Genomic DNA, 23,392 nt, shown 5'->3' on the forward strand with positions numbered 1-23,392 from the left:
AGTACTCTTTTATGTTATTATTCGAGCATTGTGTGATGATGTTCATTTATGTAATCGCTGTGTACGTGAGTTCTGATCCTGGCACGTACATAGTTCGCATTCGGTTTGCCTTCCAAAACCGGGTGTGACACCGACCACCTCGAACGTCAAGGTCTCCCTTCGGAAGTTGGAGGGCGTTCCGAAGCAGACGGGAAGGTCGAGTCGTCCGAGGGGCTGGACGCGCTTCCCAGGGATGATCCCGTGGAATGACGCAGCGCCTGCCCGGACGGAGGACAGATCGACGCGCAGGAGCCTGAGAGTCTCGGCGTAGATGATGTTGAGGCAGCTGCCCCCATCCATCAGGACCTTGGTGAGCCTGACGTCGCCGATGATGGGGTCGACGACGAGCGGGTATTTCCCCGGGCTCGGCACGTGGTCGGGGTGGTCGGCCTGGTCGAAGGTGATGGGCTTGTCGGACCAGTCTAGGTAGACTGGCGCCGCCACCTTCACCGAGCAGACCTCTCGGCGCTCTTGCTTGCGATGCCGAGCCGAGGCATTCGCCGCATGCCCACCGTAGATCATGAAGCAGTCGCGGACCTCGGGGTACTCTCCTGCTTGGTGACCTTCCTCCTTGTCGTCGTCGTGGGCCCTGCCACCCTCTGCGGGTGGCCCGGCCCTGTGGAAGTGGCGCTGAAGCATGACGCACTCCTCAAGGGTGTGCTTGACGGGCCCCTGATGATAGGGGCACGGCTCCTTGAGCATCTTGTCGAAGAGGTTAGCACCTCCGGGGGGCTTCCGAGGGTTCTTGTACTCGGCGGCGGCGACAAGGTCCGCGTCGGCGGCGTCGCGTTTCGATTGCGACTTCTTCTTGCCTTTCTTCTTGGCGCCGTGCGGAGTAGACGCCTCGGGAGCCTCTTCCGATGGGCGACCCTGGGGCTGCTTGTCCTTTCGGAAGATAGCCTCGACCGCCTCCTGGCCAGAGGCGAACTTGGTGGCGATGTCCATCAGCTCGCTCGCCCTGGTGGGGGTCTTGCGACCCAACTTGCTCACCAGGTCACGGCAGGTGGTGCCGGCAAGGAACGCGCCGATGACATCCGAGTCGGTGATGTTGGGCAGCTCGGTGCGCTGCTTTGAGAATCGCCGGATGTAGTCCCGGAGCGACTCTCCCGGCCGTTGCCGGTAGCTTCGGAGGTCCCAGGAATTCCCGGGGCGCACGTACGTGCCCTGGAAATTGCCGGCGAAGGCTTGGACCAAGTCGTCCCAGTTGGAGATCTGCCCCGGAGGCAGGTGCTCCAACCAGGCGCGAGCAGTGTCGGAGAGGAACAGGGGAAGGTTGCGGATGATGAGGTTGTCGTCGTCCGTTCCACCCAGTTGGCAGGCCAGGCGGTAGCCCACGAGCCACAGTTCCGGCCTCGTTTCCCCCGAGTACTTTATGATAGTAGTCGGGGGTCGGAACCGGGTCGGGAACGGCGCCCGTCGGATGGCCCGACTGAAGGCCTGCGGACCGGGCGGTTCGGGCGAGGGACTCCGATCCTCCCCGCTGTCGTAGCGCCCCCCACGCCTGGGGTGGTAGCCTCGGCGCACCCTTTCGTCGAGGTGGGCCCGACGGTCGCGACGGTGGTGCTCGTTGCCGAGGTGGCCCGGGGCCGCAGGCGCGGTGTTGCGCGTGCGCCCGGTGTAGACCGAGGCTTCCCGCATGAATCGGGAAGTCGCGGCGTGAGGTTCCGAGGGGTATCCCTGCCTTCGGGAGGCAGTGCTCTCGGCCCGTCGGGCCGCAGCGCCTTCCAGGAGATTCTTGAGCTCTCACTGGATTCGCCGACCCTCGGTGGTTGATGGCTCCGGCATCGCGCGGAGGAGCATCGCTGCGGCTGCCAGGTTCTGACCGACCCCGCTGGATGCGGGCGGCGGCCTGACCCTGACATCGTTGGCGACGCGGTGCTGGAGACCCTGGGGCAGGTGACGTATTTCTCCGGCCGGGGGTTGGCCCGCCCATACCTGCCCGACGTCCCGGCGGATCGTCTCAAGCGCCCCTGTTCCCTCGTCGAGCCTGGCCTGCGCCCCGCGGACTTGCTCGAGCTGTGGGTCGTGACCCCCCGCCGGAACGGGGACCACACCTAGCTCCCGCGGGATGTCGGTGCGAGGCACCGGCCTAGGAAAATCACCGTCCTCCGGCATGCCAAGATGGTTGCCTTCGGAGGGATCCCCTAGCTCGACGTGGAAACATTCGCGGCTTGGGCCGCAGTCCTCGTCGCCAAGGCTGCGGCTTCCGTCGGAACAGTCGGAGAGGCAGTAGTCACATGCGGTCATGAAGTCCCGCATGGCACTGGGGTTGCCAAATCCAGATAAATCCCAACAGATGTTGGGATCGTCATCTTCCTCGGACCCAGAGGGCCCGTAGGTCAAGACGTCCGTCAATCGGTCCCAAGGCGACCGCATACGAAACCCCAGTGGGGTTGCACTCGCCTCAATGAGAGCGCCCGCCAAAGCGAGGTCGCTAGGCGGGTTGAGGCCGAGTCGAAATGACGTAAGATGGGAGTTAGTCAGTACCTTTTGGTCGACGAGGAGCGACGTAGTCACATCGGGGATTGGTTGCACCGTCGTCTCAGGTACGGGGGCTACGTCCTGCAAGCTTTCCGCGAGCGTGCTGGCGTCGTCTTCTTGCTCGGGATCAGCGTGTCGCGGGGGGACGGCGCTTGCCTTCGTCTCGAACGTGAGGTCGACGCCCGGCGTGCCTTCCGTTGGGGCGTCGGGGGCGTCGATTCGCTCGACGGCCGACGAAGCGCGGCCTCCCGCTTGGCCTTGGTTGCCCCGCCTCCTCCTCCGTTGGCGGGGGAGAGGACGGAGCGAGCTCGAATGTTGTTCTTCCACCACGCGGGGAAGACGTCGTCGATTCCGCCGCCGGCGGGCGGGTTGTGGGCCGCCATTGTCGTTGTCGCGCGGCGGTGGAAGGAGTATCATGTCGTAGCTGCCGTCGAAGGACATGAACTCAAGACTCCCGAAACGGAGCACCGTCCCGGACCGGAGAGGTTGCTGGAGACTGCCCATCTGGAGCTTGACGGGAAGCTGTTCGTCAGCACGCAGCAGGCCCCTACATGGCGCGCCAACTGTCGGCGTTTCGAGACCGGGGGGTCCCTAAGCCGACGAGTGAGTGTGCCGCGTGCCCCAGCCCAGATGGGTCGAGCGTGTGGGCGAGCGCGAAGGGGGGAGAAGCGAGGTGGCCGGAGACGGGCGTGAGAGAGGTGGAGATCCTGCGGCCTTCGTGTTCGTCCCGCGCCCAGGTCGGGTGCGCTTGCAGTAGGGGGTTACAAGCGTCCACGCGGGTGAGGGAAGCGAGCGGCCCCAAGAGAGCGCATGTCCCGTCCTCGGTCCCGCGCGGTCAACCCTCTCTAAGAAGGCCCTGGTCCTTCCTTTTATAGGCGTAAGGAGAGGATCCAGGTGTACAATGGGGGTGTAGCAGAGTGCTACGTGTCTAGCGGAGGGAGAGCTAGCGCCCTAAGTACATGCCAATGTGGCAGCCGGAGAGATCTTGGCACCCTGCTGGCGTGATGTCGTGGCTGTCGGAGGAGCAACGGAGCCTGGCGGAGGGACAGCTGTCGGAGCGGTCGAGTCCTTGCTGACGTCCCCCTGCTTCCGTAAGAGAGCTGAGAGCCGCCGTCGTCACAGAGCTTGTGTGGCGCCATCATTGCCCATCTGGCGGAGCTAGCCAGATGGGACACCGGTCTTGTTCTCTGTGACTCGAGTCGGCTCGGGGTAGGATGATGATGGCGCTTCCCGTTGACGTGGCGGGCCTGTGCCCTAGGTCGGGCGACGTGGGGGCTCCTCCGAAGCCGAGGTCGAGTCTGTCTTCCGTGGCCGAGGCCGAGCCCGAGCCCCTGGGTCGGGCGAGGCGGAGATCGTTCGGCAGAGGCCAGAGCGGAGTCCGAGCCCTGGGGTCGGGCGAGGCGGAGTTCGTCGTCTTCCGGGGCTGTCCGAGCCTTGGGTCGGGCGGAGCGGAGTTCGCCGTCTTCCGGGTCTTAGCCCGAGTCCGAGCCCTGGGTCGGGCGGAGCAGAGTTCGCCGTCTTCCGGGGCTTAGCCCGAGTCCGAGCCCTGGGTCGGGCGGAGCGGAGTTCGCCGTCTTCCGGGTCTTAGCCCGAGTCCGAGCCCTGGGTCGGGCGGAGCGGAGTTCGCCGTCTTCCGGGTCTTAGCCCGAGTCCGAGCCCTGGGTCGGGCGGAGCGGAGTTCGCCGTCTTCCGGGTCTTAGCCCGAGTCCGAGCCCTGGGTCGGGCGGAGCGGAGTTTCCTATGGCGCCTTTGGCAAGGCCTGACTGCCTGTCAGACTCACTCTGTCGAGTGGCACTGCAGTCGGAGTGGCGCAGGCGGCGCTGTCCTTCTGTCAGACCGGTCAGTGGAGCGGCGGAGTGACGACGGTCACTTCGGCTCTGCCGGGGGGCGCGCGTCAGGATAAAGGTGTCAGACCACCTTTGCGTTAAATGCTCCTGCAACTCGGTCAGTCGGTGCGGCGATTTAGTCAGGGTTGCTTCTTAGCGAAGCCAAGGCCTCGGGCGAACCGGAGATGTGTCCGCCGTTAAAGGGGGGCCTCGGGCGAGACGGAAGTCCCTCGAGGTCGGCTGCCCTTGTCCGAGGCTAGGCTCGGGCGAAGCGTGATCGAGTCACTCGTATGGACTGATTCCTGACTTAATCGCACCCATCAGGCCTTTGCAGCTTTATGCTGATGGGGTTACCAGCTGAGAATTAGGCGTCTTGAGGGTACCCCTAATTATGGTCCCCGACAAGTAGCTTCCAGGCTAAATCAAGATTAAGCTCTGTTAAATAGCTTTTTTTTTACTTAGAAGTAATTATGTACTACTAACTAAGTAAAATGATTATCTAAACTGAACAAAGAGCTAGGAGCTAGAAAAAAGAGAGCGCTAGCTTCTTCGGTTTCACCACTGTACATGTAATCCATCCTGGAGAATCGCTATCGCTTCTATCTAAAAAATCAACTTACTACGGAAGATCTGTAGCAACAGGCTCTTACTTTTGCCTCTCGGCAAGCACACAAGAAACAAAAACACTAATCCAAGAAGAAGAAAAAAAAGTCTGCGTCCGGAACGGCATTCCGCTGACGTTTTGGGTTTCCACTTCAAGTAATCCACTGAATTTCTTATCCGCGTCTGACCCACTTGTTTATTGGTTTTATCGACGGTTTGGTGCCAGGCACGCTGTTCTCGAGGCAGCTTTCGCCATCCGCCGATGAGGATAAAAGTTCCAGCAATGCCTGTCCAGAAGCTTCTCCTTCGGAACAGGCTCAGCCGGAAGTTTCCAGTCCTGGTAATTTTAATTTTTAATGGAACGCTCCGTCAGAAAGTAAAGAAGCCCGCCATGCTGTTGGAATTCCTGCAGTTCCATTTCCCGGTGAGCAATGTACTGAACATGTTATTAGTTAATCTATTAGATTCCGATTCGATCCACTTCTTCTAAACTTTAAAGCACTTCAGTTTGTTTTGAGCTCTAAAACTTCAATACGATATTTGCTAAAGTACACTGTGTATGTTTTCAAATTTGATGGGCCACCTTGTGTAGATTTTCAGGTTTGAGACCTACATTATTTGAACTGAATCAGTTCGAAGTTCGAACTACCTACTAAAAGCTGATTTGTTCTACACTTGGGCACCATCCTGGTGTAGAATCCCAATTCCCAACCAACCAACCAACCAACCACAGACCTTAAAATAGCAGGGTTGTGGCGTTGGCGCCATACCACCTCAGCAGAGCGAATCTTTTTCCTGCTCATACGTGAGGGCGCGGTTACCTCCATCTTTCCCTTTATGGCTCGGGTGATGCCATATGGACATTCCAAAATTCTTTATGTTCACCGGATCTGGCCCGATTTGGTCCACAGGCTCTTCAGTTTTTTATTCCTTATTTCTCGACAAAAAAAAAGTTTAGACAGAGAGAAGAGTATCTTTGACAATATTTTCCTGAGAAGGGTTGGGTGAACATGTCAGGAGGATTCATTCATGGCCTAGCTCGCAGGTTTGTGGTGAGAAAAAATGCGACATAAACCTATCAGACGGAGACATCTACCTCCGCGCACAGCGTTTTCAGTGATCAGCTCGGACAACAACTCTTTTTTGTCGCGGATTAGCTGTCTTCTCCGTATCTTCTTCAACAGTGTTCTTTATATTTCGTTCTCTATATCTAAATATCTATAATAGAGACATATTTTACTTTTAATTTTTGTACGTACATATTTGTTGTGCTCTTAAATATATTGTACATATTTTACTTTTGCTAAATCTGGTGTTTTAAATATTAAAATAGATAGAGGAGATGAAATATAAACCCTGTATATATATAGAGGATCTAGCAGCGTCTTTTATATTTAGAGTATTGTTTAGAGGACGTTGCATGAGACGTAAAGGGATATAATCTTCTTCAAAGTTTAGATGAAATATCTAGTAGATGATGCTTTAGAGGACCTGCTAAGGCCGTGTTTTATAGGTCGATATTTAAGCCAGACCAGTAACCAAGTCAACCGGGATCGAGTGGAACATAGATTGTTACTCGTTCTTGGTCATCAGCCTATTTTCCGATCAGGAACCAATCGAGGAGACAAACCACAGACTCGTCCGAGAATTGAAGGAAGGGAGTTGAAATCAGGTGGGATTATTTTCGGCAACTTAAAACGAACACCTCTAACAACCCTGTTTGGCACAACTTAATTTTAACTTCTTCACGTATTTAAGCAGAAGTATGCCAAACATAATACTTTTACAATAACTTATCAGTTTAGCTGCTTTTCAGAATGGACTAAAACAGTCAATAACTGCTTGTCATCAGCTTCTCACATAAGCTGTTTTTTCAACAAACAGCAGCTGTCCAAATAGGGTCAGCATACTAGACCAGTTTCTAACCTAGACTGATTTATTCCACATGGAGCTAGGGCCGGAATAGACCAAACCGGCTAAACCAAACACAACCTAAGACTATCTTCAGCTGTCCCCTCTCCCCTACCCCTTCCCTATATAGCAGCTACAACGTCACACTCTAAATCCACCTCTACCGCCACAGTGCTAAGGCTGTCCGCAGCGCATGTCGCGCCGTGCCCCCTCCCCTTGCACTTTATATGTGTAGGGGTCTCTACGCGCGCAGCGGCGGCCTACAAATGCCCCCCTACGCGTTGCAGCGCAAGGGAGGCCGCGCCGCTCCCCTAGATCAAGGGGAACACTGTAGCACCCCTTGCACAGTGCTTTCCTATTTAATAGTTGAAAAATAGTAATAAAGATGAATATGATTAGATAATAATATTTTATAGTTGTAGTAGGGTATAGGGGATAATATAGGGTAACCGTTGTGGGAGATAAAAAAGGTAAGGGATGAAATGTTAATGATGTGACGCAGAAAAGTGATATAGGGGGGAAAATTTAGAGGTCACTGCTGCGAACAGTCTAACGGATGCTATAACACTCGCCTAGATGTGGGGGTGGCAGCTGACACCCCTTGCCTAGATTTTAGTACACACGTGTCTGTTAGTTATGGAAAAAATGGTAATGAATGATGAATAAGTACGAGAAATGATATTTATAGGAAATGATATTTGTTAGAGTGAACTGATATGGAGGATAAAACTATAAAAAGAGAGATCACTGACGTGATACATAAGTGTGATATAAAAGTAAAAATGTAGAGTGAACCGTTGAACTCAGTCTAAAGCTGAGTCGATTAGGCGACGAATCACCAAACTGCAGAAAACGGAGGATTCCATGTCTAGTAGGAGGCTGACCGGAGAACCAAGAGGGATAGTTCCCAGATTTTTGCCATGGCCCACACGATTCGGCAATTCCGAGTTCCTCGTGGTATTTCCAAGCTGAACCTCAGGTTCAGCAGCAGACCAGCAGTAAGCAGCAGGTGTCATGTCATGCACTGACACTGCTCTTCATTGTGTGAAAGCACGAAACCTCAATCATCATCGTTAATCAACGAGGAAAAGACTGGAGAAGCGATGGAAGGGAGCGGCCACCAAACCGGTTCAAAAATTCCAGTTTCTTCTTCTCTTTTCTTCCCGGTGATAATCTCCATTTTCTTTTGTCCATTACCAGCGGCGACCACTTCCGGAGCGAGAGAGCCCACACCGCCACACGACTGCACCACCATCAGCACGGTCCACGGCGGCGGATGACGGTATACCCATACACTGGAGTATGTCTACATGGCTACGTCTCTATCCTCCCACTTCGACCCGGCCGGCCCTATCAAAAGCTGGCCCCTTCCACAGCGCACTCCCTCACCTTCCTCCACGGCTCCACCATCCCCTCTCCCCTGCCCTGCCCCCACCGCCCCGCTTCCTTCCGCCTTGCTCCGTTGCTTCCTCCCACCACAGTCCACTCCACTCGCCGGCCCTGCAGCTCAGTATTTGACTGAGACTGGTGGTGGAGCTGCTAGCAGCGAGCCTGCTACTTCCTGGTCCTGACGGTGCGTTCAGACCTCAGACCAGTGCCGACGACGAGCTGTGAGGAGAGGGCAAGGAAACAAGCCTGTGAGGAAGGCGGCGATGGAGAGGTACGAGGTGATCAAGGACATAGGATCGGGCAACTTCGGGGTGGCCAAGCTGGTCCGGGACGTCAGGACCAAGGAGCTCTTCGCCGTCAAGTTCATCGAGCGGGGGATGAAGGTGCGTCCGGCCTTTGAATCTGTTCTCCCCCTTCCCTACGGGATCCCTTCTCGCGTGGAAAAGGTTCGATCTTGGAGTGCGTTCGATCGGTTAATGCGAATTATGGCAGGTGTGTTTTTCATCGGGTTGTTGGTTCTGGTCCTCCACTCCTCCCTAGTCCTAGGTTTGTCTTGTTCTCCTGATGCATAACAAGAACCCCATTATTGGGGTTGTTTACTTGGTAGTAGTTGACTGCTTTGGATTGTTGATTCTACGTACTAGCTATCTATCTGCTTTGCTCGTTCTTCATATAGCTGGATCAAGAGATGGCATGAACGCTGCGCTGCGCTAGTATTCCCCATGCCCTGGCCGATCTACTCTGTTTTTCCGTCTAAACCTCTCTAAAATGTCTGAATCTCCATAAATGGGACTTGAATTTTGACTAGCTCCATAGTTCACATCACTCAAGTGTTTCTGCTAGTAGTGGATCCACAACTCTTTGCTTGCTTGGCTCTGAGTCACACCTGACCGATCAATGCAGGTGTCACTTTGCTTTTAACTGTTTACATATAAAGAGTCGAGTTTCGCACGTGGCCACCTGGGTCCTGATTAATCTACCCATATAGCTACGTTGGGTTTAGATGCTTAGGCATTCTTGTAAATTGTTTTCTTAAAATTTGTTTTGTTTATCAAGATTTAGCTTCAGTTGGGGAAATTTGTTTTTTTATAAAAGAATAAGGAATCTCCTTCCTTAAACCACATGAGTATGTCTGCTCTTTATAAAAGAGTAAGGGATCACTTCCAAATTATGTGCCCGTATTGCAGATAAACCCCAACCTTAATGAATGTCCTGTACAATTTAATCTCTTTGTCATGTTTATTAGGTACTCATCGAGCATAACCCCTTTTTCCTCGTTATAAGCTGGTAATTTGTAATTGGAATCCCTATATAACCATTCAATACCAACATATTCTTTTATATCGACACATCACCAACTTATTCATAAATGAAAGATCAAGTTTCTCAAGACGGATAATATAACCTTTGGTAATGCCATTTAAAAAGTAAACCGACTGGGTTTCTACATTTATAGATACCAATCATTTCCACTCCATCATCAACCCATTCATTGAACCATAAATATCCCTGTGATGCTTCCATAAAAAACATTCTATTATTTTTCTGGGGAGCTGGTGAAGTTGGACCAGTCTAGAGATAGCAAGAACCTGCCATGGTAGGTAAACATGCTTTACTATAACTATAAATAATTCAAATAGTCGTATCTGTTATTGTTAGCATCGAGTATTATTAGTTCATGAATTCAATCGTTGAAAGCTTGTAAGATCGCCGATAGCACAAGTTTTACCATGGGTTCAGTTGATTCCACACCTCAATTTTGCGTCAAAGACTAGGTTCAGCTTAATTTCAGCTTCCCATATTGTCTTGACATCTGCAGTTAATGGTATTTTTATTGTAGTAGTGCAGCTGGTAATGATGAGTTGGATTTTAAGTATCTGGGTTAGATTTGCCGTGCGGTTGTTTGTGTTTTCTTGGAGTTGAACACATATTTTTACAACATTTGTTTACCTATAAATGTTATTCTGCTTGCCGCATGAGTTAATTCCTAAAATCTTTCCTTCTGTTTCCAGATTGATGAGAATGTCCAAAGGGAGATCATGAACCACAGGTCACTGAGGCATCCAAACATAGTTAAATTTAAGGAGGTACGTCCTATTTTGCCTATGAGACAGCAATACAAACTTAGATTCAGCAGCGCAGTCTGGTAAATTTGAAATGTTCCATTTCTGAATTCGTTAATGCCTTCTGTTTCATATTGCATTGAATGTTATAAAAACATCTCATAAGAGCTGCTGGAGAATTCTATAATTATTGTACGGGAAAATATCTACCTTGTGCATTTATTACACATTCTTTGGAATTCTAAAAACTCGGCCGGGGAGGGAAAGACCGCCCTCCCGGTATTATATTAAGAAGAGACCGAAACAATGGTCCCGGCCGAGAAAATCCCCGAACCCTGGCCCCCCATCACTAACGGGCCGGCGTCAACTGTCCACTCTGCAACGGCCCAACCGGAGGGTGGCGCACAAGACATCGTAACCCGAGAGTGGATGTGGCACAGCGAGGTGATTTTTTTAACCAAGCCTGAAAATTCGCTCCCGAGGGGAATCGAACCCAGGACTTGGAGGTGCTACTTGGAAGTCCTTAACCACTAGGCTAGAGGCCCTTTCGCTTCTTTGGAATTCTGAATCTGAGTTAAAATTGAAATACCTAAGAGAATATTCAGTTTTTGATTGACTAGATAAAAATAAAGTATGGTGTGATGCTCAACTTCATAAATTTTTGGGCTATCCCTCTCCCAGCAACAAAGTATTGTTTATACGTAACCCATTCTGCCTTTTTTATTGGACAAATGAAGTGTGAGGCGAAAGTATCTACACGTTGCAAAGTTGAATGAATTTTCTGACAGCAAGTGTGTTCTATTATAGTCAGTCATATGTTTAGTGTAGTTGGTGTAAATGATACTTGTTTGGTAGAATAATTCCTTTAGATCAACAGTTCTAGAGTCATTGTCTGTTTTTATGTGTAGGACTACTTGGTGGCAACTTGTTTCTATGGGTGTTGGATACTTGGATGTCTATCAGCATTCAGCAGCTATGGGTAGCATGCACTAGTGCCATGCCCCTTGAGTCGGGGAAGTGCTTATGGCATTTGGGCCTCGGAGTTTTTTTTGCCAATAACTCATATTTGTTGAGTGGCTATAATGCAATGACTGAGTGACAGTTCCTTAGCAGTTAGCAGTCTGCTTTGTCCTCTTGTTCTTCTGTTATATATTCTTGTTTGCACGGAATGCATGCCACTGTTTTTTGTGCTACCTGATTTGCCGTCGATAAAAGAGGTATCAACTAGGTAGAGTGAAGGAGAATTATCGCTGGATGGTAATATCAACCAAAAATATCGAACTTCGGTCCATAGACTGAATTCCTTTTAACTTGTTTTTTTCTCTCGCCAGGATTTCATAGCAGCACACCTTTAAGAAATGTTTCTCGCAACTAAGTTCTTTGGAATGTAATTAGCTACAACAAGCATGGGTCAATTATGATTCTGGCAGTAACTTGTATTCCTTTCAACTAGTTTGGCTGCAGTACCGGAGAAATACTTAGTGTACTGGTCATTGACGACAGTAAATTTCGTGGATTTAATTGGAGACCTCTTTATAATGCTAACAACATAGTTATCTCATGAAGCTTATTACTGCAGAAAATAGCAGGAGAGGGTCCAACCGTGATTATTACATTTTTGTTTCAGAATTTAAATTTATTACCATTTCCAAACTACAAATTAAAAGAGAGGCTTAGTTTTTCAGGTTGTGCTAACTCCCACACATTTGGCCATAGTTATGGAATATGCTGCTGGTGGTGAGCTATTTGAAAGGATCTGTAATGCTGGAAGATTTAGTGAGGATGAGGTAGATCAGCTTTTACTACATTGGAATCTTTCATATTAACCAAGATATGTTCTTCTAATGAACATCATTTGTTCTCCTGTGTAGGCGAGATTTTTCTTCCAACAACTGATTTCAGGAGTTAGTTATTGCCACTCAATGGTATGTTCTCTCCAGCTAACATGTGATTAGTAACTTGAATAGAACAAAGCCGTTCGCTTCAGCTTATCAGCTGGTGTAGCTGCTGTTGCTGCAGCTATTTCTATAGTAGATAGAAGTGTAGGGGCTGCAGCCGCAGCTATAGCTATAGCTTCATCTGTGAGTCTGACATAATGATATTTTTGTTCCCTTGCTGCAGCAAATATGCCATAGAGATTTGAAACTAGAAAACACTCTCCTGGATGATAGTATAGCACCTCGGCTAAAGATATGTGATTTTGGTTACTCCAAGGTACTGCAGATTATAACTTTAGTAAGCAGCTTGCCTTGCAAATGAACACTATAAATCATACTCGGGTTTTTTTCAGTCCTCTGTGCTGCACTCTCAACCAAAATCAACTGTCGGGACACCAGCTTACATTGCTCCTGAGGTCCTTGCTAGAAAGGAATATGATGGAAAGGTGAGTCCTGTCTTTGCTAGATCTTGTTTCCTATGTTGTGTGCATGGTCGTTTAGCCCGTGTACACGTCGTGTAAACGCTACACATTGGCTTACCGCGTATGTTTAAATAGCCATTTATCGCGTATGTTTAAATAGCCATTTATCATGAATAAATAGCTAAACCATAGGTGACCTTTTAGTCCGTTTAAACGTTTATCTTATCTCTAATGGAGTGGCGCACAAACTTGTTGCATGTTCTAAATAAGAGAAATATCCTAATTAATAAAACTGAACCCTCAAACATCACCATGTTCAATTTAGGTCGCCGATGTTTGGTCATGTGGAGTTACTCTGTATGTGATGCTTGTTGGTGCCTATCCCTTTGAGGACCCCGACGAACCGAAGAATTTCCGCAAGACGCTTACTGTGAGTAGATCCAACCTTCCCCAAACAATAACTTATGTATGTACTAGTTTACTGCTCGGCTCATGTATTTAATTTTCTCGCAGCGGATTATCAGCGTCCAGTACGCGGTTCCTGATTTTGTCCGAGTTTCAATGGAGTGCAGGCATCTGCTGTCTCGGATCTTTGTGGCGAAACCTGAGCAAGTAATTGCGTCGAAACATTTTCCGCAACGAAAATCATAACTCTGCTGCATTCTTATCATCCATTTCTTGCAGCGGATAACCATCCCAGAGATCAAGAACCACCCATGGTTCCTGAAGAACCTGCCCATCGAGATGACCGACGAGTACCAGATGAACCTACAGCTAGTCGACATGAATGTCCCCTCGCAAAGCCTGGAGGAGATCATGTCCATCATACTGGAGGCCCGGAAGCCCGGCGACGGGCTGAAGCATGCGGGACAGCTCCCCGGCCTTGGGAGCATGGAGCTGGATGACATTGATGTTGACGACATAGACGTTGAGGACAGTGGCGACTTTGTATGTGCCTTGTGACGCGGTTCAGGCTGTCCGGCACCGTTGCTGCGGTGGACTCTCCCCCACTCTCCTGGTCTTTGTGTCTTGCTGTTATTCCATGTTGTTTGTTTCAGCGAGCTCCGAGCTCCCATTTTGTTGTTGTAATATCACATGTTTTGTGTAACCAAGGTAGTGACGCTGTGGATAAATAATAGACGTTATGTGTTGTATTCTTGCTGAATTGTTGTTCAGCTCCTTCTGTTTGCCCTGTATGAACTGGGCAGTTTCATGAGTACCACAATGTGTATGTTGATGGCTCTGTCTTCCCTTGTCTCGGCAATGTGTTTTTTCTTGTATTTTTGCTAGAAGCAATCTTATGAGTTACGAGTACTATTTACCACCCTATCAGATTTTGCTTTATTACCATATCAATGAACGACTAGCATTATTTAAGGTTTATTCGTTTTTTTGCGTTAATCCATGTGTATTGGATGAGATTGAGTCAGATTAAATTCATAGTAAGTCAAAAATCTATTCCAATCCCACCCAATATACTCTAATCCACGTGGAATATCAATAACCGAACAAGACCTTATTCGGAAGAAAACCCAACATAATACTATATTAAAGTACCGGTTTTCATGATTCCACGGTTTTTACTGTCGACGTGCTCTCTCATGTTTAAATAGTAAAAATACTAAAATTATACACAAATAAAGATTTAAGTCATAATTGTTTTGGCTCTAAACATACATTCACAACCACTTAGTCAACAAAACATAAATGTATTTGTGCTTTATATTCTACACTTAAATATAAATAGAAACCAGGATACTTGGCTAGTATATATAAGGCAAAACATGTCCTACAACGACTAGCATTTTCGATGGCACAAGAATATTCTCTAATGGGCCAAGAAAATGGGCGAACTGGGTGGTGGTACAGCTTGGTCGCATAGGTTGGGGCCCATTTATACTGCCAAATCGCGCAGGCAAATATGAACGGCCAAGATCGATCATCGCAACCGTTCGTGCGGCGCCCGCTCCTCCTAGCCTCCCCGCAACTTATATAAAAACCAATCGTCTGTCCTCTCTGCCCTCTCGTCCAAAACCCTAGCCCTCGCGCCGCCGCCTCCTTCGCCACCCAGCGCTCGAGCTCCTCGCTCCCTGCGAGCGCGCGCCGCAACGCCACCATGAAGGTAAGCTACTCCCGGCTTTTCCCACGATAGGAGGTGTTTGTGGGAATATAGTATCTGATCTGTGCGCACTTTCCAGTTCAACATCGCGAACCCTTCCACCGGGTGCCAAAAGAAGCTGGAAATCGATGACGACCAGAAGCTGTGAGTGTTTCGCGTCCTCCATCTGCTCTGTATTTTTCGTTTCTCTTAGATCCGTGGGAGTGGTGTTTTGCTTCGAGCCCACTTTGTAGCTGATGGTGCCTTGATTGAGTATTTGAGTGCTAGTACTTGATGCATCGGTTTGTTCTATGTGGTTTTGCCAACTTGTCCCTTGTCTCATTAATAACCCTTCCTGCTTAGATTCATTTACTTAGGCTGCTTGCTGTTGCCCACTGGACCATCTTATACTTCCTATATTCATATATATTAGCTTTATTATCCGGATATAATATAATGCCTTGTATGCAACAGTAAATTAGGAATATAAAAACATACATGATTAGCATAGTCTTCTGAGGTATTGAATTTTTAGATATACGCCACCCCCATTTTGTTGTTTCTTGAATGGATCATTGCTGGTTTTTTTCGTGTCCATTGATTAAATTAGGAAAACATCTTGATTTGCGTTAAATGTTGTTTAAATCGTGTTAAATTCATGATTTGTTGAACTTAGGAGCAGGGAATCGTTTGATTGCCGTGTTTTAAATTGTGGTGAGAATTGATATTTCATATAGGGGCTTAGAGCAACTTAGGGTAATAATTTATTTCTAGAAATTATACTGACTTAATTCAAAATGGTGGTAGATCAATCTGTTCTGTTTTATTTGTTTGAAAGAGGACTTTACTATCTAGCTTTTGAGTTAATGAAAATGTCTTCTCTGAAGTTATAATCTATTCCCTCTGTCCTAAAAGCATACTACTGTGTTAAACCATTTTGAATTTGACTAGGTTTATATGAAAAGTATCATTATTTCTGATACCAAATAAATGTCATTAGATTTGTCACACTTTTCTATAAATTTCTTTACACTTTAGAAAGTTTCTCTAGAAATAGAGCTATACTTGCGTTTTTTATTGGACTGAGGTATCAAATAAACATGCTATTTCTTCTTGGTCTTCCTTGCTTAGTTTGCTGATAAACCTTTTGTATCAACTATAGGCGTGCCTTTTATGACCGAAGGATATCCCAGGAGGTCAGTGGTGATGCTCTGGGTGAGGTAAACTTTGGGATGACTTATTTCTTGATCCATGACTCTTGCTGATTTCATACTTAAATATAGGTGTGATATGTTTCTTTGTTTTGCAGGAGTTCAAGGGTTATGTCTTCAAGATCATGGGTGGATGTGACAAGCAAGGCTTCCCAATGAAGCAAGGAGTTTTGACTTCTGGTCGTGTTCGTCTTCTGCTCCATAGGGGTATAGAGACTTCCTATTTACAGTGTACTCTCAGCACCATCTTTTACTCTGATTCTTATCTGAACATTCGATATCAATTCTGTAGGGACTCCCTGCTTCCGTGGTTATGGCAGGCGTAATGGTGAGCGCAGGAGGAAGTCTGTCCGTGGTTGCATCGTGAGCCAAGACCTATCTGTTATCAACTTGGTGATTGTGAAGAAGGGTGAGAATGATCTGCCTGGTCTGACTGACACTGAGAAGCCAAGGATGAGGGGTCCCAAGAGGGCCTCCAAGATCAGAAAGCTGTTCAACCTTAACAAGGATGATGATGTACGCAAGTACGTGAACACATACCGCAGGACATTCACTACCAAGAACGGTGAGCTTCCTTGCATCAAACTGCAGTTGAATTTCAATGTCTTGTTAAAGTAGATTTGACTTTGGTTGGGTTCGACAGTTTGTCTCCCAAGTGCCTGCATGCTTTGTCTTGGTTATTTACCCTTCTACTTGGTACTCTGCTTGTTATGCGCTGGATGGGTTTCTTGACAATGAGCCACAGTTTTCTGAAGTTTTTGAACCACAACAAGCTAACCTGTATGTTTCCTTGGCAGGCAAGAAGGTCAGCAAGGCACCTAAGATCCAACGGCTTGTGACACCCTTGACCCTCCAGAGGAAGCGTGCTAGAATCGCTGACAAGAAGAAGAGGATAACTAAGAAGAAGTCTGAGGCTGCTGAGTACCAGAAGCTTCTTGCCCAGAGGCTGAAGGAACAGAGAGACCGCCGGAGCGAGAGCTTGGCCAAGAGGAGGTCCAAGCTTTCTGCCGCCGCCAAGGCTTCTGCTGCCACCTCTGCTTAAGAATGTTCAGTGTTTTGGGATCTTTGTAAGGTCTATCTTGTAACGGCAAAAGTGTTTTGGGATCTTTGTAAGCTCCATAGTTCACATCACTTAAGTGTTTCTGCTAGTAGTGGATCCACAACTATTTGCTTGCTTGGCTCTGAGTCACACCTGACCGATCAATGCAGGTGTCACTTTGCTTTTAACTGTTTACATATAAAGAGTCGAGTTTCGCACGTGGCCACCTGGGTCCTGATTAATCTACCCATATAGCTACGTTGGGTTTAGATGCTTAGGCATTCTTGTAAATTGTTTTCTTAAAACTAGTTTTGTTTCTCAGAGATTTAGCTTCAGTTGGGGAAATTTGTTTTTTTTATAAAAGAATAAGGAATCTTCTTCCTTAAACCACATGAGTATGTCTGCTCTTTATAAAAGAGTAAGGGACCACTTCCAAATTATGTGCCCGTATTGCAGATAAACCCCAACCTGAACGAATGTCCTGTACAATTTAATCTCTGTCACGTTTATTAGGTACTCATGGAGCATAACCCCTCTTTCCTTGTTATAAGCTGGTAATATGTAATTAGAATCCCTATATAACCATTCAATACCAATATATTTTTTATATCGAAGCATCACCAACTTATTTATAGGTTAAGAGTCCGTTCGGTTAGTTTGGAATGCATCTGAAACTGGTCCGTTCGGATATATATAATGGACAATTGTTTAAGGGGGAATGTTATGAATGATAAGCAATTGCTTATCGCAGTTGCTTATCGCTTCCAGCCATGGGCTCTAAAGGACGTGTCCTTTGCACGTTCTCCACATGTTGACAGATGTGACCCCACGAAAGGAACAGACGGCTCATGGTCTGCATGGCTCCAAGGGACGTGCCTCTAGCACGTTCGCACGGACGCTTCTCTTTTCTGTTGTTCAAGGAGATGTATAACAACAGAAAAGAGAAGCGTCCGTGCGAACGTGCCATGCAAACCAGGAGCCGTCTGTTCCTTTCGTGGGGTCACATCCGTCGATATGTGGAGAACGTGCAAAGGACACGTCCTTTGGAGCCCATGGCTGGAAGCGATAAGCAATTGCTTATCATTCATAACAAATTAGTGAATAGTTTCCACGGGGAATTATTTCGGTCCGTCGTTCCGAAAGAACCGAACATGCACTAAAGATCAAGTTTCTCAAGACGGATAATATAACATTTGGTAATGCCATTTAAAAAGTAAACCGACTGGATTTCTACATTTATATATACCAATCATTTCCACGCCATCATCAACCCATTCATTCAACCAAAATACCCCTGTGATGCTTCCATAAAAAGCATTCTATTATTTTTCTTCGGAGCTAGTGAAGTTGGACCTGTCCAGAGATAGCAAGAATCTGCAAATTCCTATATATGAATGAAGCTCCAAACCACCTCTATTTAGACTATCCTGAAATCTTTCTGGTTTATACGGAAGCAACTCCAAACCACCTCTATCTAGACTATCCATGTTTTTTGAAATCTTTCTAACCGCTCGATCGTCGATCGTCGGCCCACCTTCGTCGCCCATCACGGTCGTCCGCTCTACACGTGTCCATCGCTCAAGAGTCAAGAATAGCCCGACTCCACATCGTGTCTCGCTCTGGACACTGCGATCACGGTTTACAAAATTGTTTCCTATGTGAAAACCGCTACCCACCGGTAAAAAACGGTAAAAACCGACCGGTTTGACCAATTCAAATCAATTTGAATTCGAACCGGTTTACCTGCGAAAAACCGGTGAAAAACCAACGAAAACGCGCTCTAAACCACCGGTTAATCGCGAAGCGAACCGGTTTTTGCTGTTTTTTATAGAAAAATGAAAAATTTTGACAAAATTTATTTGTAGTTTGCTCAATTGACATTGCACAGTAAATATTTTGATCCAGACGACATGTGTTCACCAAAATAACATATAACATACATATGCAACCACAAATTCTAGTTCTCATGCAACAAACAACCAGCGAACTTCGCAATACTCAAATACAAGTTTTTTTTTACAACTCCCTAACGAGGCAACGACACATACGTCGACTTATTTCACAATACTCACATGTTTATCTCGAGTCATAGTGATAGTATTCAAGCATGTTGGAAGGATCATGATATTGTTCTGATCTGTTATAGAGATAGTGATAAGTCTACAAAATATATGAGATACATTAGCAAGAAAACAAGAATGACAAATAAATATTTATCCACAAAGCAAAAAACATACCGGTACATGTGTTCGGTGTTTGTGTATTGCATGTGCACCTCACCAAGTGTTGGAATTTTCTCCTGATCAGCAAATCTTAGGAACACATATAGAAGAACTGGAGCTAAGAGTTCTAGATTGAGTCTTGTCTAGACGGATAGTTATTAGAAGAACTGAAGCTACTTGATCTACGGATTCCATCTTGGTCAGAAAATGAAACCGAAATTGACACTAAATGCCTAAACTGGACTTGAGCTACGGGTTTATTTTCACAGATAATATATAACATCTTCACATATAACAGTAAACAAGACTAATATACTTAAATTGACCACTAAATACTCAGTTTTGGCATCAAATCCAATTTTCTGGTAAAAAATGGCGATTTATCAGTCTCAAATAACGGTTTACCGGTCCCAGAAAACGGTTTACCAACAGTTTTCGGTTTTTATGATTTTTTTTTCAAAATTTCAAAATTTAAAATGAATTTTGAAAAAACCCGGTGGTTTACCGAAAACCGCACCCCGTCGGTTTCGGTAAACTGACCGATTTACCGCCGGTTTTTACCGGTTTTGTAAACCATGACTGCGATACAACTCCAGGTGGCAATCGTCCCCTTGCCTCCCTCCTTAGCAAAGCCCCAGCAGCGCAGCCACGCATAGCGCAGCCCTGGCCACGCTACGCCCTCCGCTTGGCAGCCGAGGCAGCAGCAACGCGGCCGCTGGCCAGTGCCCTCCGCATTCCACAGGCTCTGCTCGACACTTCTCTAGTCTCCAAGTCCATACGACCAGCAGGCAACAGCAGCGCCACTGTTGAGGACTGAAGATTGAGGAGGTCCGTATTATGTATCATATCATACTGTTGAATGAATTGATCAAATTGTACTTATGGTTTCCATATTTCATTTTTATGTTTATAAATGAATTTGATTTAGAAAGTGCAACCTGATCTTTATAAATCTTACTGTTCAGAGAATATTTTGAACCAATAAGGGAGATCAAGCAACGATAATGACAGGAACAACCAGAATCTATCTCAGTTTCGAAATAGCTGGTGAAGATCAATAATCTTTGAGTATCAAATGTCCTGGCGGACAGGAATTCCAGCCTACTGTCTTGATGACTTCATCATTTAGGTCACTCAATTAGATGTAAATAAATTATGTCACGTTAGTTCTGATAAAATGAGCATGCTGCATATTGTGCAAGAGCTATCAGTGAAATGTGTGGGTATCTGGTAATTGCATTCAATCCAATGAGCACTTGAATATTGACCGGCAACATGATTGTGCTCATACGACATATGTTCTATTTCTTCCTTTCAAATTTGAGTATCCGCTTAAGATGGAGGTTTCAATTGTAACTATTGAACTCTGAATCACACGTTGAAGGTGCCATCGAGAGCTCTGAATTGCAGCGGGGTGATTTTGGGAACTTCTGTTAATGCTCATACTATTAAAACTAATTGATAGTTTAACTCCTTGCATGTGAATCATCACAATTATAATACATCAACATAATGTTGCTTACTAAATGGATCAAATTATACTATTGATGTTCAGTTTGATGATATTATTGTTGCATGTGACATATATACTTCTTATGTGTCATTTTGTGTTTACATTTCCTATTATGTCATGCTTAGATTCTAAAAGTTGCAAGACATCGGTTTGTGGTCGGACAAAATTTAACTTCATAGTGTGGTGCAACCAAAGTTGACCTTGCTTTAGGATCCAGATTTAGCAACTTAGATACAAAAGTACGATATACCCTTATCTGTTTTATTATCTGGCATTGAAGTTTCCAGACTAATATCCTCTTGGTGAAATTTAGAGGTTTATAACAGGGCCCAACTTTTGATTCTAAGCTAGATTCACCACTATCTGACGGAGGTACCTATGCTGCTTCACCGCCGCTTGCTTCTCCAACTCCCACATCCCGCAGTTCGCCATTTGTCTGTAGCTCTCTCCACTCTCCAACAAAGGTGAGGTGGCTTGTGCTTTGTGCGGCTCGCCCAAGTGCTTAGTCAATCTATGCTAAAATGCATTTATATTGCGTCTTTATAGAATTTAGTTAACAAAAGGAGAAAGATATGCTCTGACACCCAATTAGCAGCAATCATATAATTGCTCTGAAAACAGATCTCCTTTTCCATTTGCTTAGCCCACCATTTTAGCCCTTCCCTGTTATCAATTCTTTTTTGATTATCCTAAGAGAGGTACAACATATAAAAAGGTCTAAAACAAGTAAATATCTTGTGCTGCCAACTTGGTTTATTCTATATGTAATGGATTCCTTTTATTCACACCTACACTTCCAAACTTTCATACAATGATTTGTATGTGTAGAACATGGCTAACCTATGTGCTCATGCTTTACAAACCCTATCATATGTCACAGAAAAAATCCTTACCTAAGGAAAGAACTAACCCTGAAGCTCTTCAAGCTCTACATTTCAGTTCTTATAGCCTTAAAAATGTTTTGCCACTTCATAATGTAAGATCTCATGACAATCAAATTGTTCAGGTCAAATTCTGTAAATAACCAACATCTACTAACCTACATTTTGTAACTTGGTGCCATGACAATCACGTAATGTTGATGATCTATTTATTCGAAGTTGCTGATTGCATCATTGCATGTGAATTACCACGTACGGCTATTTGGTTGTCCTTACCTTTCTTATGATCTGTTCGATGTACTACATATTATCGTTATTTAACTAATGCCTAGAAAAGTGGATAGTAGTTGGTAGTGTTCAGATCCACAACTAATGGATTAGTTAATAGGTTGGGAGAATAATGTTCCTGTTAGCTCCCATTAGATAATATTATCTAGATTTGGGGTAGATAATAAGGTAATGGGGATTTAGAAACAATCTAAAGTTTATTCCCATCTATTACCCGTACCTATTTATATCCATAGAGCTAAAATTTAGCAGATTGCTAGATTCTCATTATCAGTCTAGATCTGCTAGATTTTCTCATTATCAGTATGGTTTCAAACATGTCCCAAGTGTATAATTTAAGAGTTTATAGGAGTAACCAATTTGTTTTACCTTTGCTATTTAACCAACGTCAAAATGCTTAACTATTTCATACTTGCCTTGTGGGAATGTTCAATGTCGACAACGTATTACTCTATCAGAAGGTACCAGCTCCGAATCAAGAACCGAATTTCCGGGGAAAAATCGGACGCCCCGTTCGTCTTCACGGCCTTCGCCCCTGTTCTTCCTCTCCAACCTACTGCCCCCGCCCACGGTCGCAGCTGCGAGCCAACCGATGCTCTTCGTCGCAGGTACGAGGTGAGTCGGTCTTGCTCCTGGCCTGTCTTCGTGCGTGCCGCTGATAGGACACGGTGGCATCTGCCACGCTTAGGTTATCTTGGTGATGAGGAGTCCAAGTCTGAGATATTGGACAACCAAGGTCCGTAGCGCGACAGTAGTCGGCATATGCTACGGAGTTGATGGTGGTGTTGTTTCGCCTCGGCGGGTCCTAGGAAGGCACTCGCATTCTCTCGTCTTTCTCGGACCGACGCCTGGTGCGGGTGCCTCCCTTTTTGGAGCTGCTCCAGCTGGACTTCTTTCTCCGCTTGCATGCTCTCTTCCTATATGTATCTAGCGGTATACTACCTATGTCGTTTCTAGATGTCCAGTTCTTCGTCGTGTCCTTCTCCGGCAACGAACAGGTATGTCCGTCTCTTCCCTTCCCTTTCTGCTCTACGAAACCTTGGAAGTGAGGAGGCGAAGGATGGGGATCACTGATTTGGTGCATATGGTACCTGTTCAATGGCTCGGTATCGCCTGTCTACATGGCCTTTTCCTTACCATGGTGTCGACTCGGTATGCTTCTATCGCTTTTATGTACCTATCACCCATCCTTGTGTCATTGCAACAATTATTGTGTTGTTTCTATTTGTTTTGGGTGTTAGTTTTTTTGTTGTGCTAACGACTGAACATAATTTGAGTGTGTTAATACTTTATTTATTGTCTGCACATGGTTGCGTTCTTCTGATGATGGCTCATGAATCCTGCAAAATATGTGTTAGAATTTGGAGATCCATGCGAGCACTACCATAGGGTGCTCGTCACCATGGTTATTAAAACGTCGTTTAAACAACGATTAATCGTCGTTTAAACGCTAAATCGTGATTAGTGGC

General features: G+C 46.4%; 2 protein-coding genes across 4 annotated transcripts; both read left to right on the plus strand.

Annotated features, from left to right (window-relative positions):
* Positions 1 to 8,176: 8,176 nt before the first annotated feature.
* LOC100192497 (uncharacterized) lies at positions 8,177 to 13,914 on the plus strand. Of its 3 annotated transcripts, none has more exons than NM_001155771.2 (9): positions 8,177 to 8,632; positions 10,262 to 10,336; positions 11,998 to 12,099; positions 12,184 to 12,237; positions 12,434 to 12,526; positions 12,603 to 12,695; positions 12,997 to 13,101; positions 13,185 to 13,283; positions 13,356 to 13,914. In NM_001155771.2, exons 1-9 carry the CDS (start codon positions 8,513 to 8,515, stop codon positions 13,632 to 13,634), a joined length of 1,020 nt encoding a protein of 339 aa, NP_001149243.1. In that variant the 5' UTR covers positions 8,177 to 8,512; the 3' UTR covers positions 13,635 to 13,914. The 3 variants fall into 3 exon arrangements, with proteins under 3 accessions (NP_001149243.1, NP_001131189.1, XP_035816257.1); NM_001137717.2 differs by having other exon boundaries at positions 12,029 to 12,099; XM_035960364.1 differs by having other exon boundaries at positions 8,201 to 8,632; positions 11,221 to 12,099.
* A 778-nt stretch (positions 13,915 to 14,692) lies between these two features.
* Positions 14,693 to 17,146, plus strand: LOC542529 (ribosomal proteinS6). Its single transcript, NM_001112074.2, has 6 exons — positions 14,693 to 14,793; positions 14,870 to 14,934; positions 15,932 to 15,989; positions 16,079 to 16,187; positions 16,273 to 16,545; positions 16,778 to 17,146. Exons 1-6 carry the CDS (start codon positions 14,788 to 14,790, stop codon positions 17,020 to 17,022), a joined length of 756 nt encoding a protein of 251 aa, NP_001105544.1. The 5' UTR covers positions 14,693 to 14,787; the 3' UTR covers positions 17,023 to 17,146.
* The last annotated feature ends 6,246 nt before the right edge of the window (positions 17,147 to 23,392 follow it).

Source organism: Zea mays, chromosome 7, assembly GCF_902167145.1.
Source record: "Zea mays cultivar B73 chromosome 7, Zm-B73-REFERENCE-NAM-5.0, whole genome shotgun sequence".
Classification (NCBI taxonomy): domain Eukaryota; kingdom Viridiplantae; phylum Streptophyta; class Magnoliopsida; order Poales; family Poaceae; genus Zea; species Zea mays.

Coding starts and splice junctions, on each gene's coding strand:
- LOC100192497 (NM_001155771.2), top strand. CDS start 8,513: ATGGAGAGGTACGAGGTGATCAAGGACATAGGATCGGGCAACTTCGGG. Junction 8,633..10,261: donor TCATCGAGCGGGGGATGAAG/GTGCGTCCGGCC, acceptor TTCTGTTTCCAG/ATTGATGAGAATGTCCAAAG. Junction 10,337..11,997: donor ACATAGTTAAATTTAAGGAG/GTACGTCCTATT, acceptor TTAGTTTTTCAG/GTTGTGCTAACTCCCACACA.
- LOC542529 (NM_001112074.2), top strand. Junction 14,935..15,931: donor ATCGATGACGACCAGAAGCT/GTGAGTGTTTCG, acceptor TATCAACTATAG/GCGTGCCTTTTATGACCGAA. Junction 16,546..16,777: donor GACATTCACTACCAAGAACG/GTGAGCTTCCTT, acceptor TTTCCTTGGCAG/GCAAGAAGGTCAGCAAGGCA.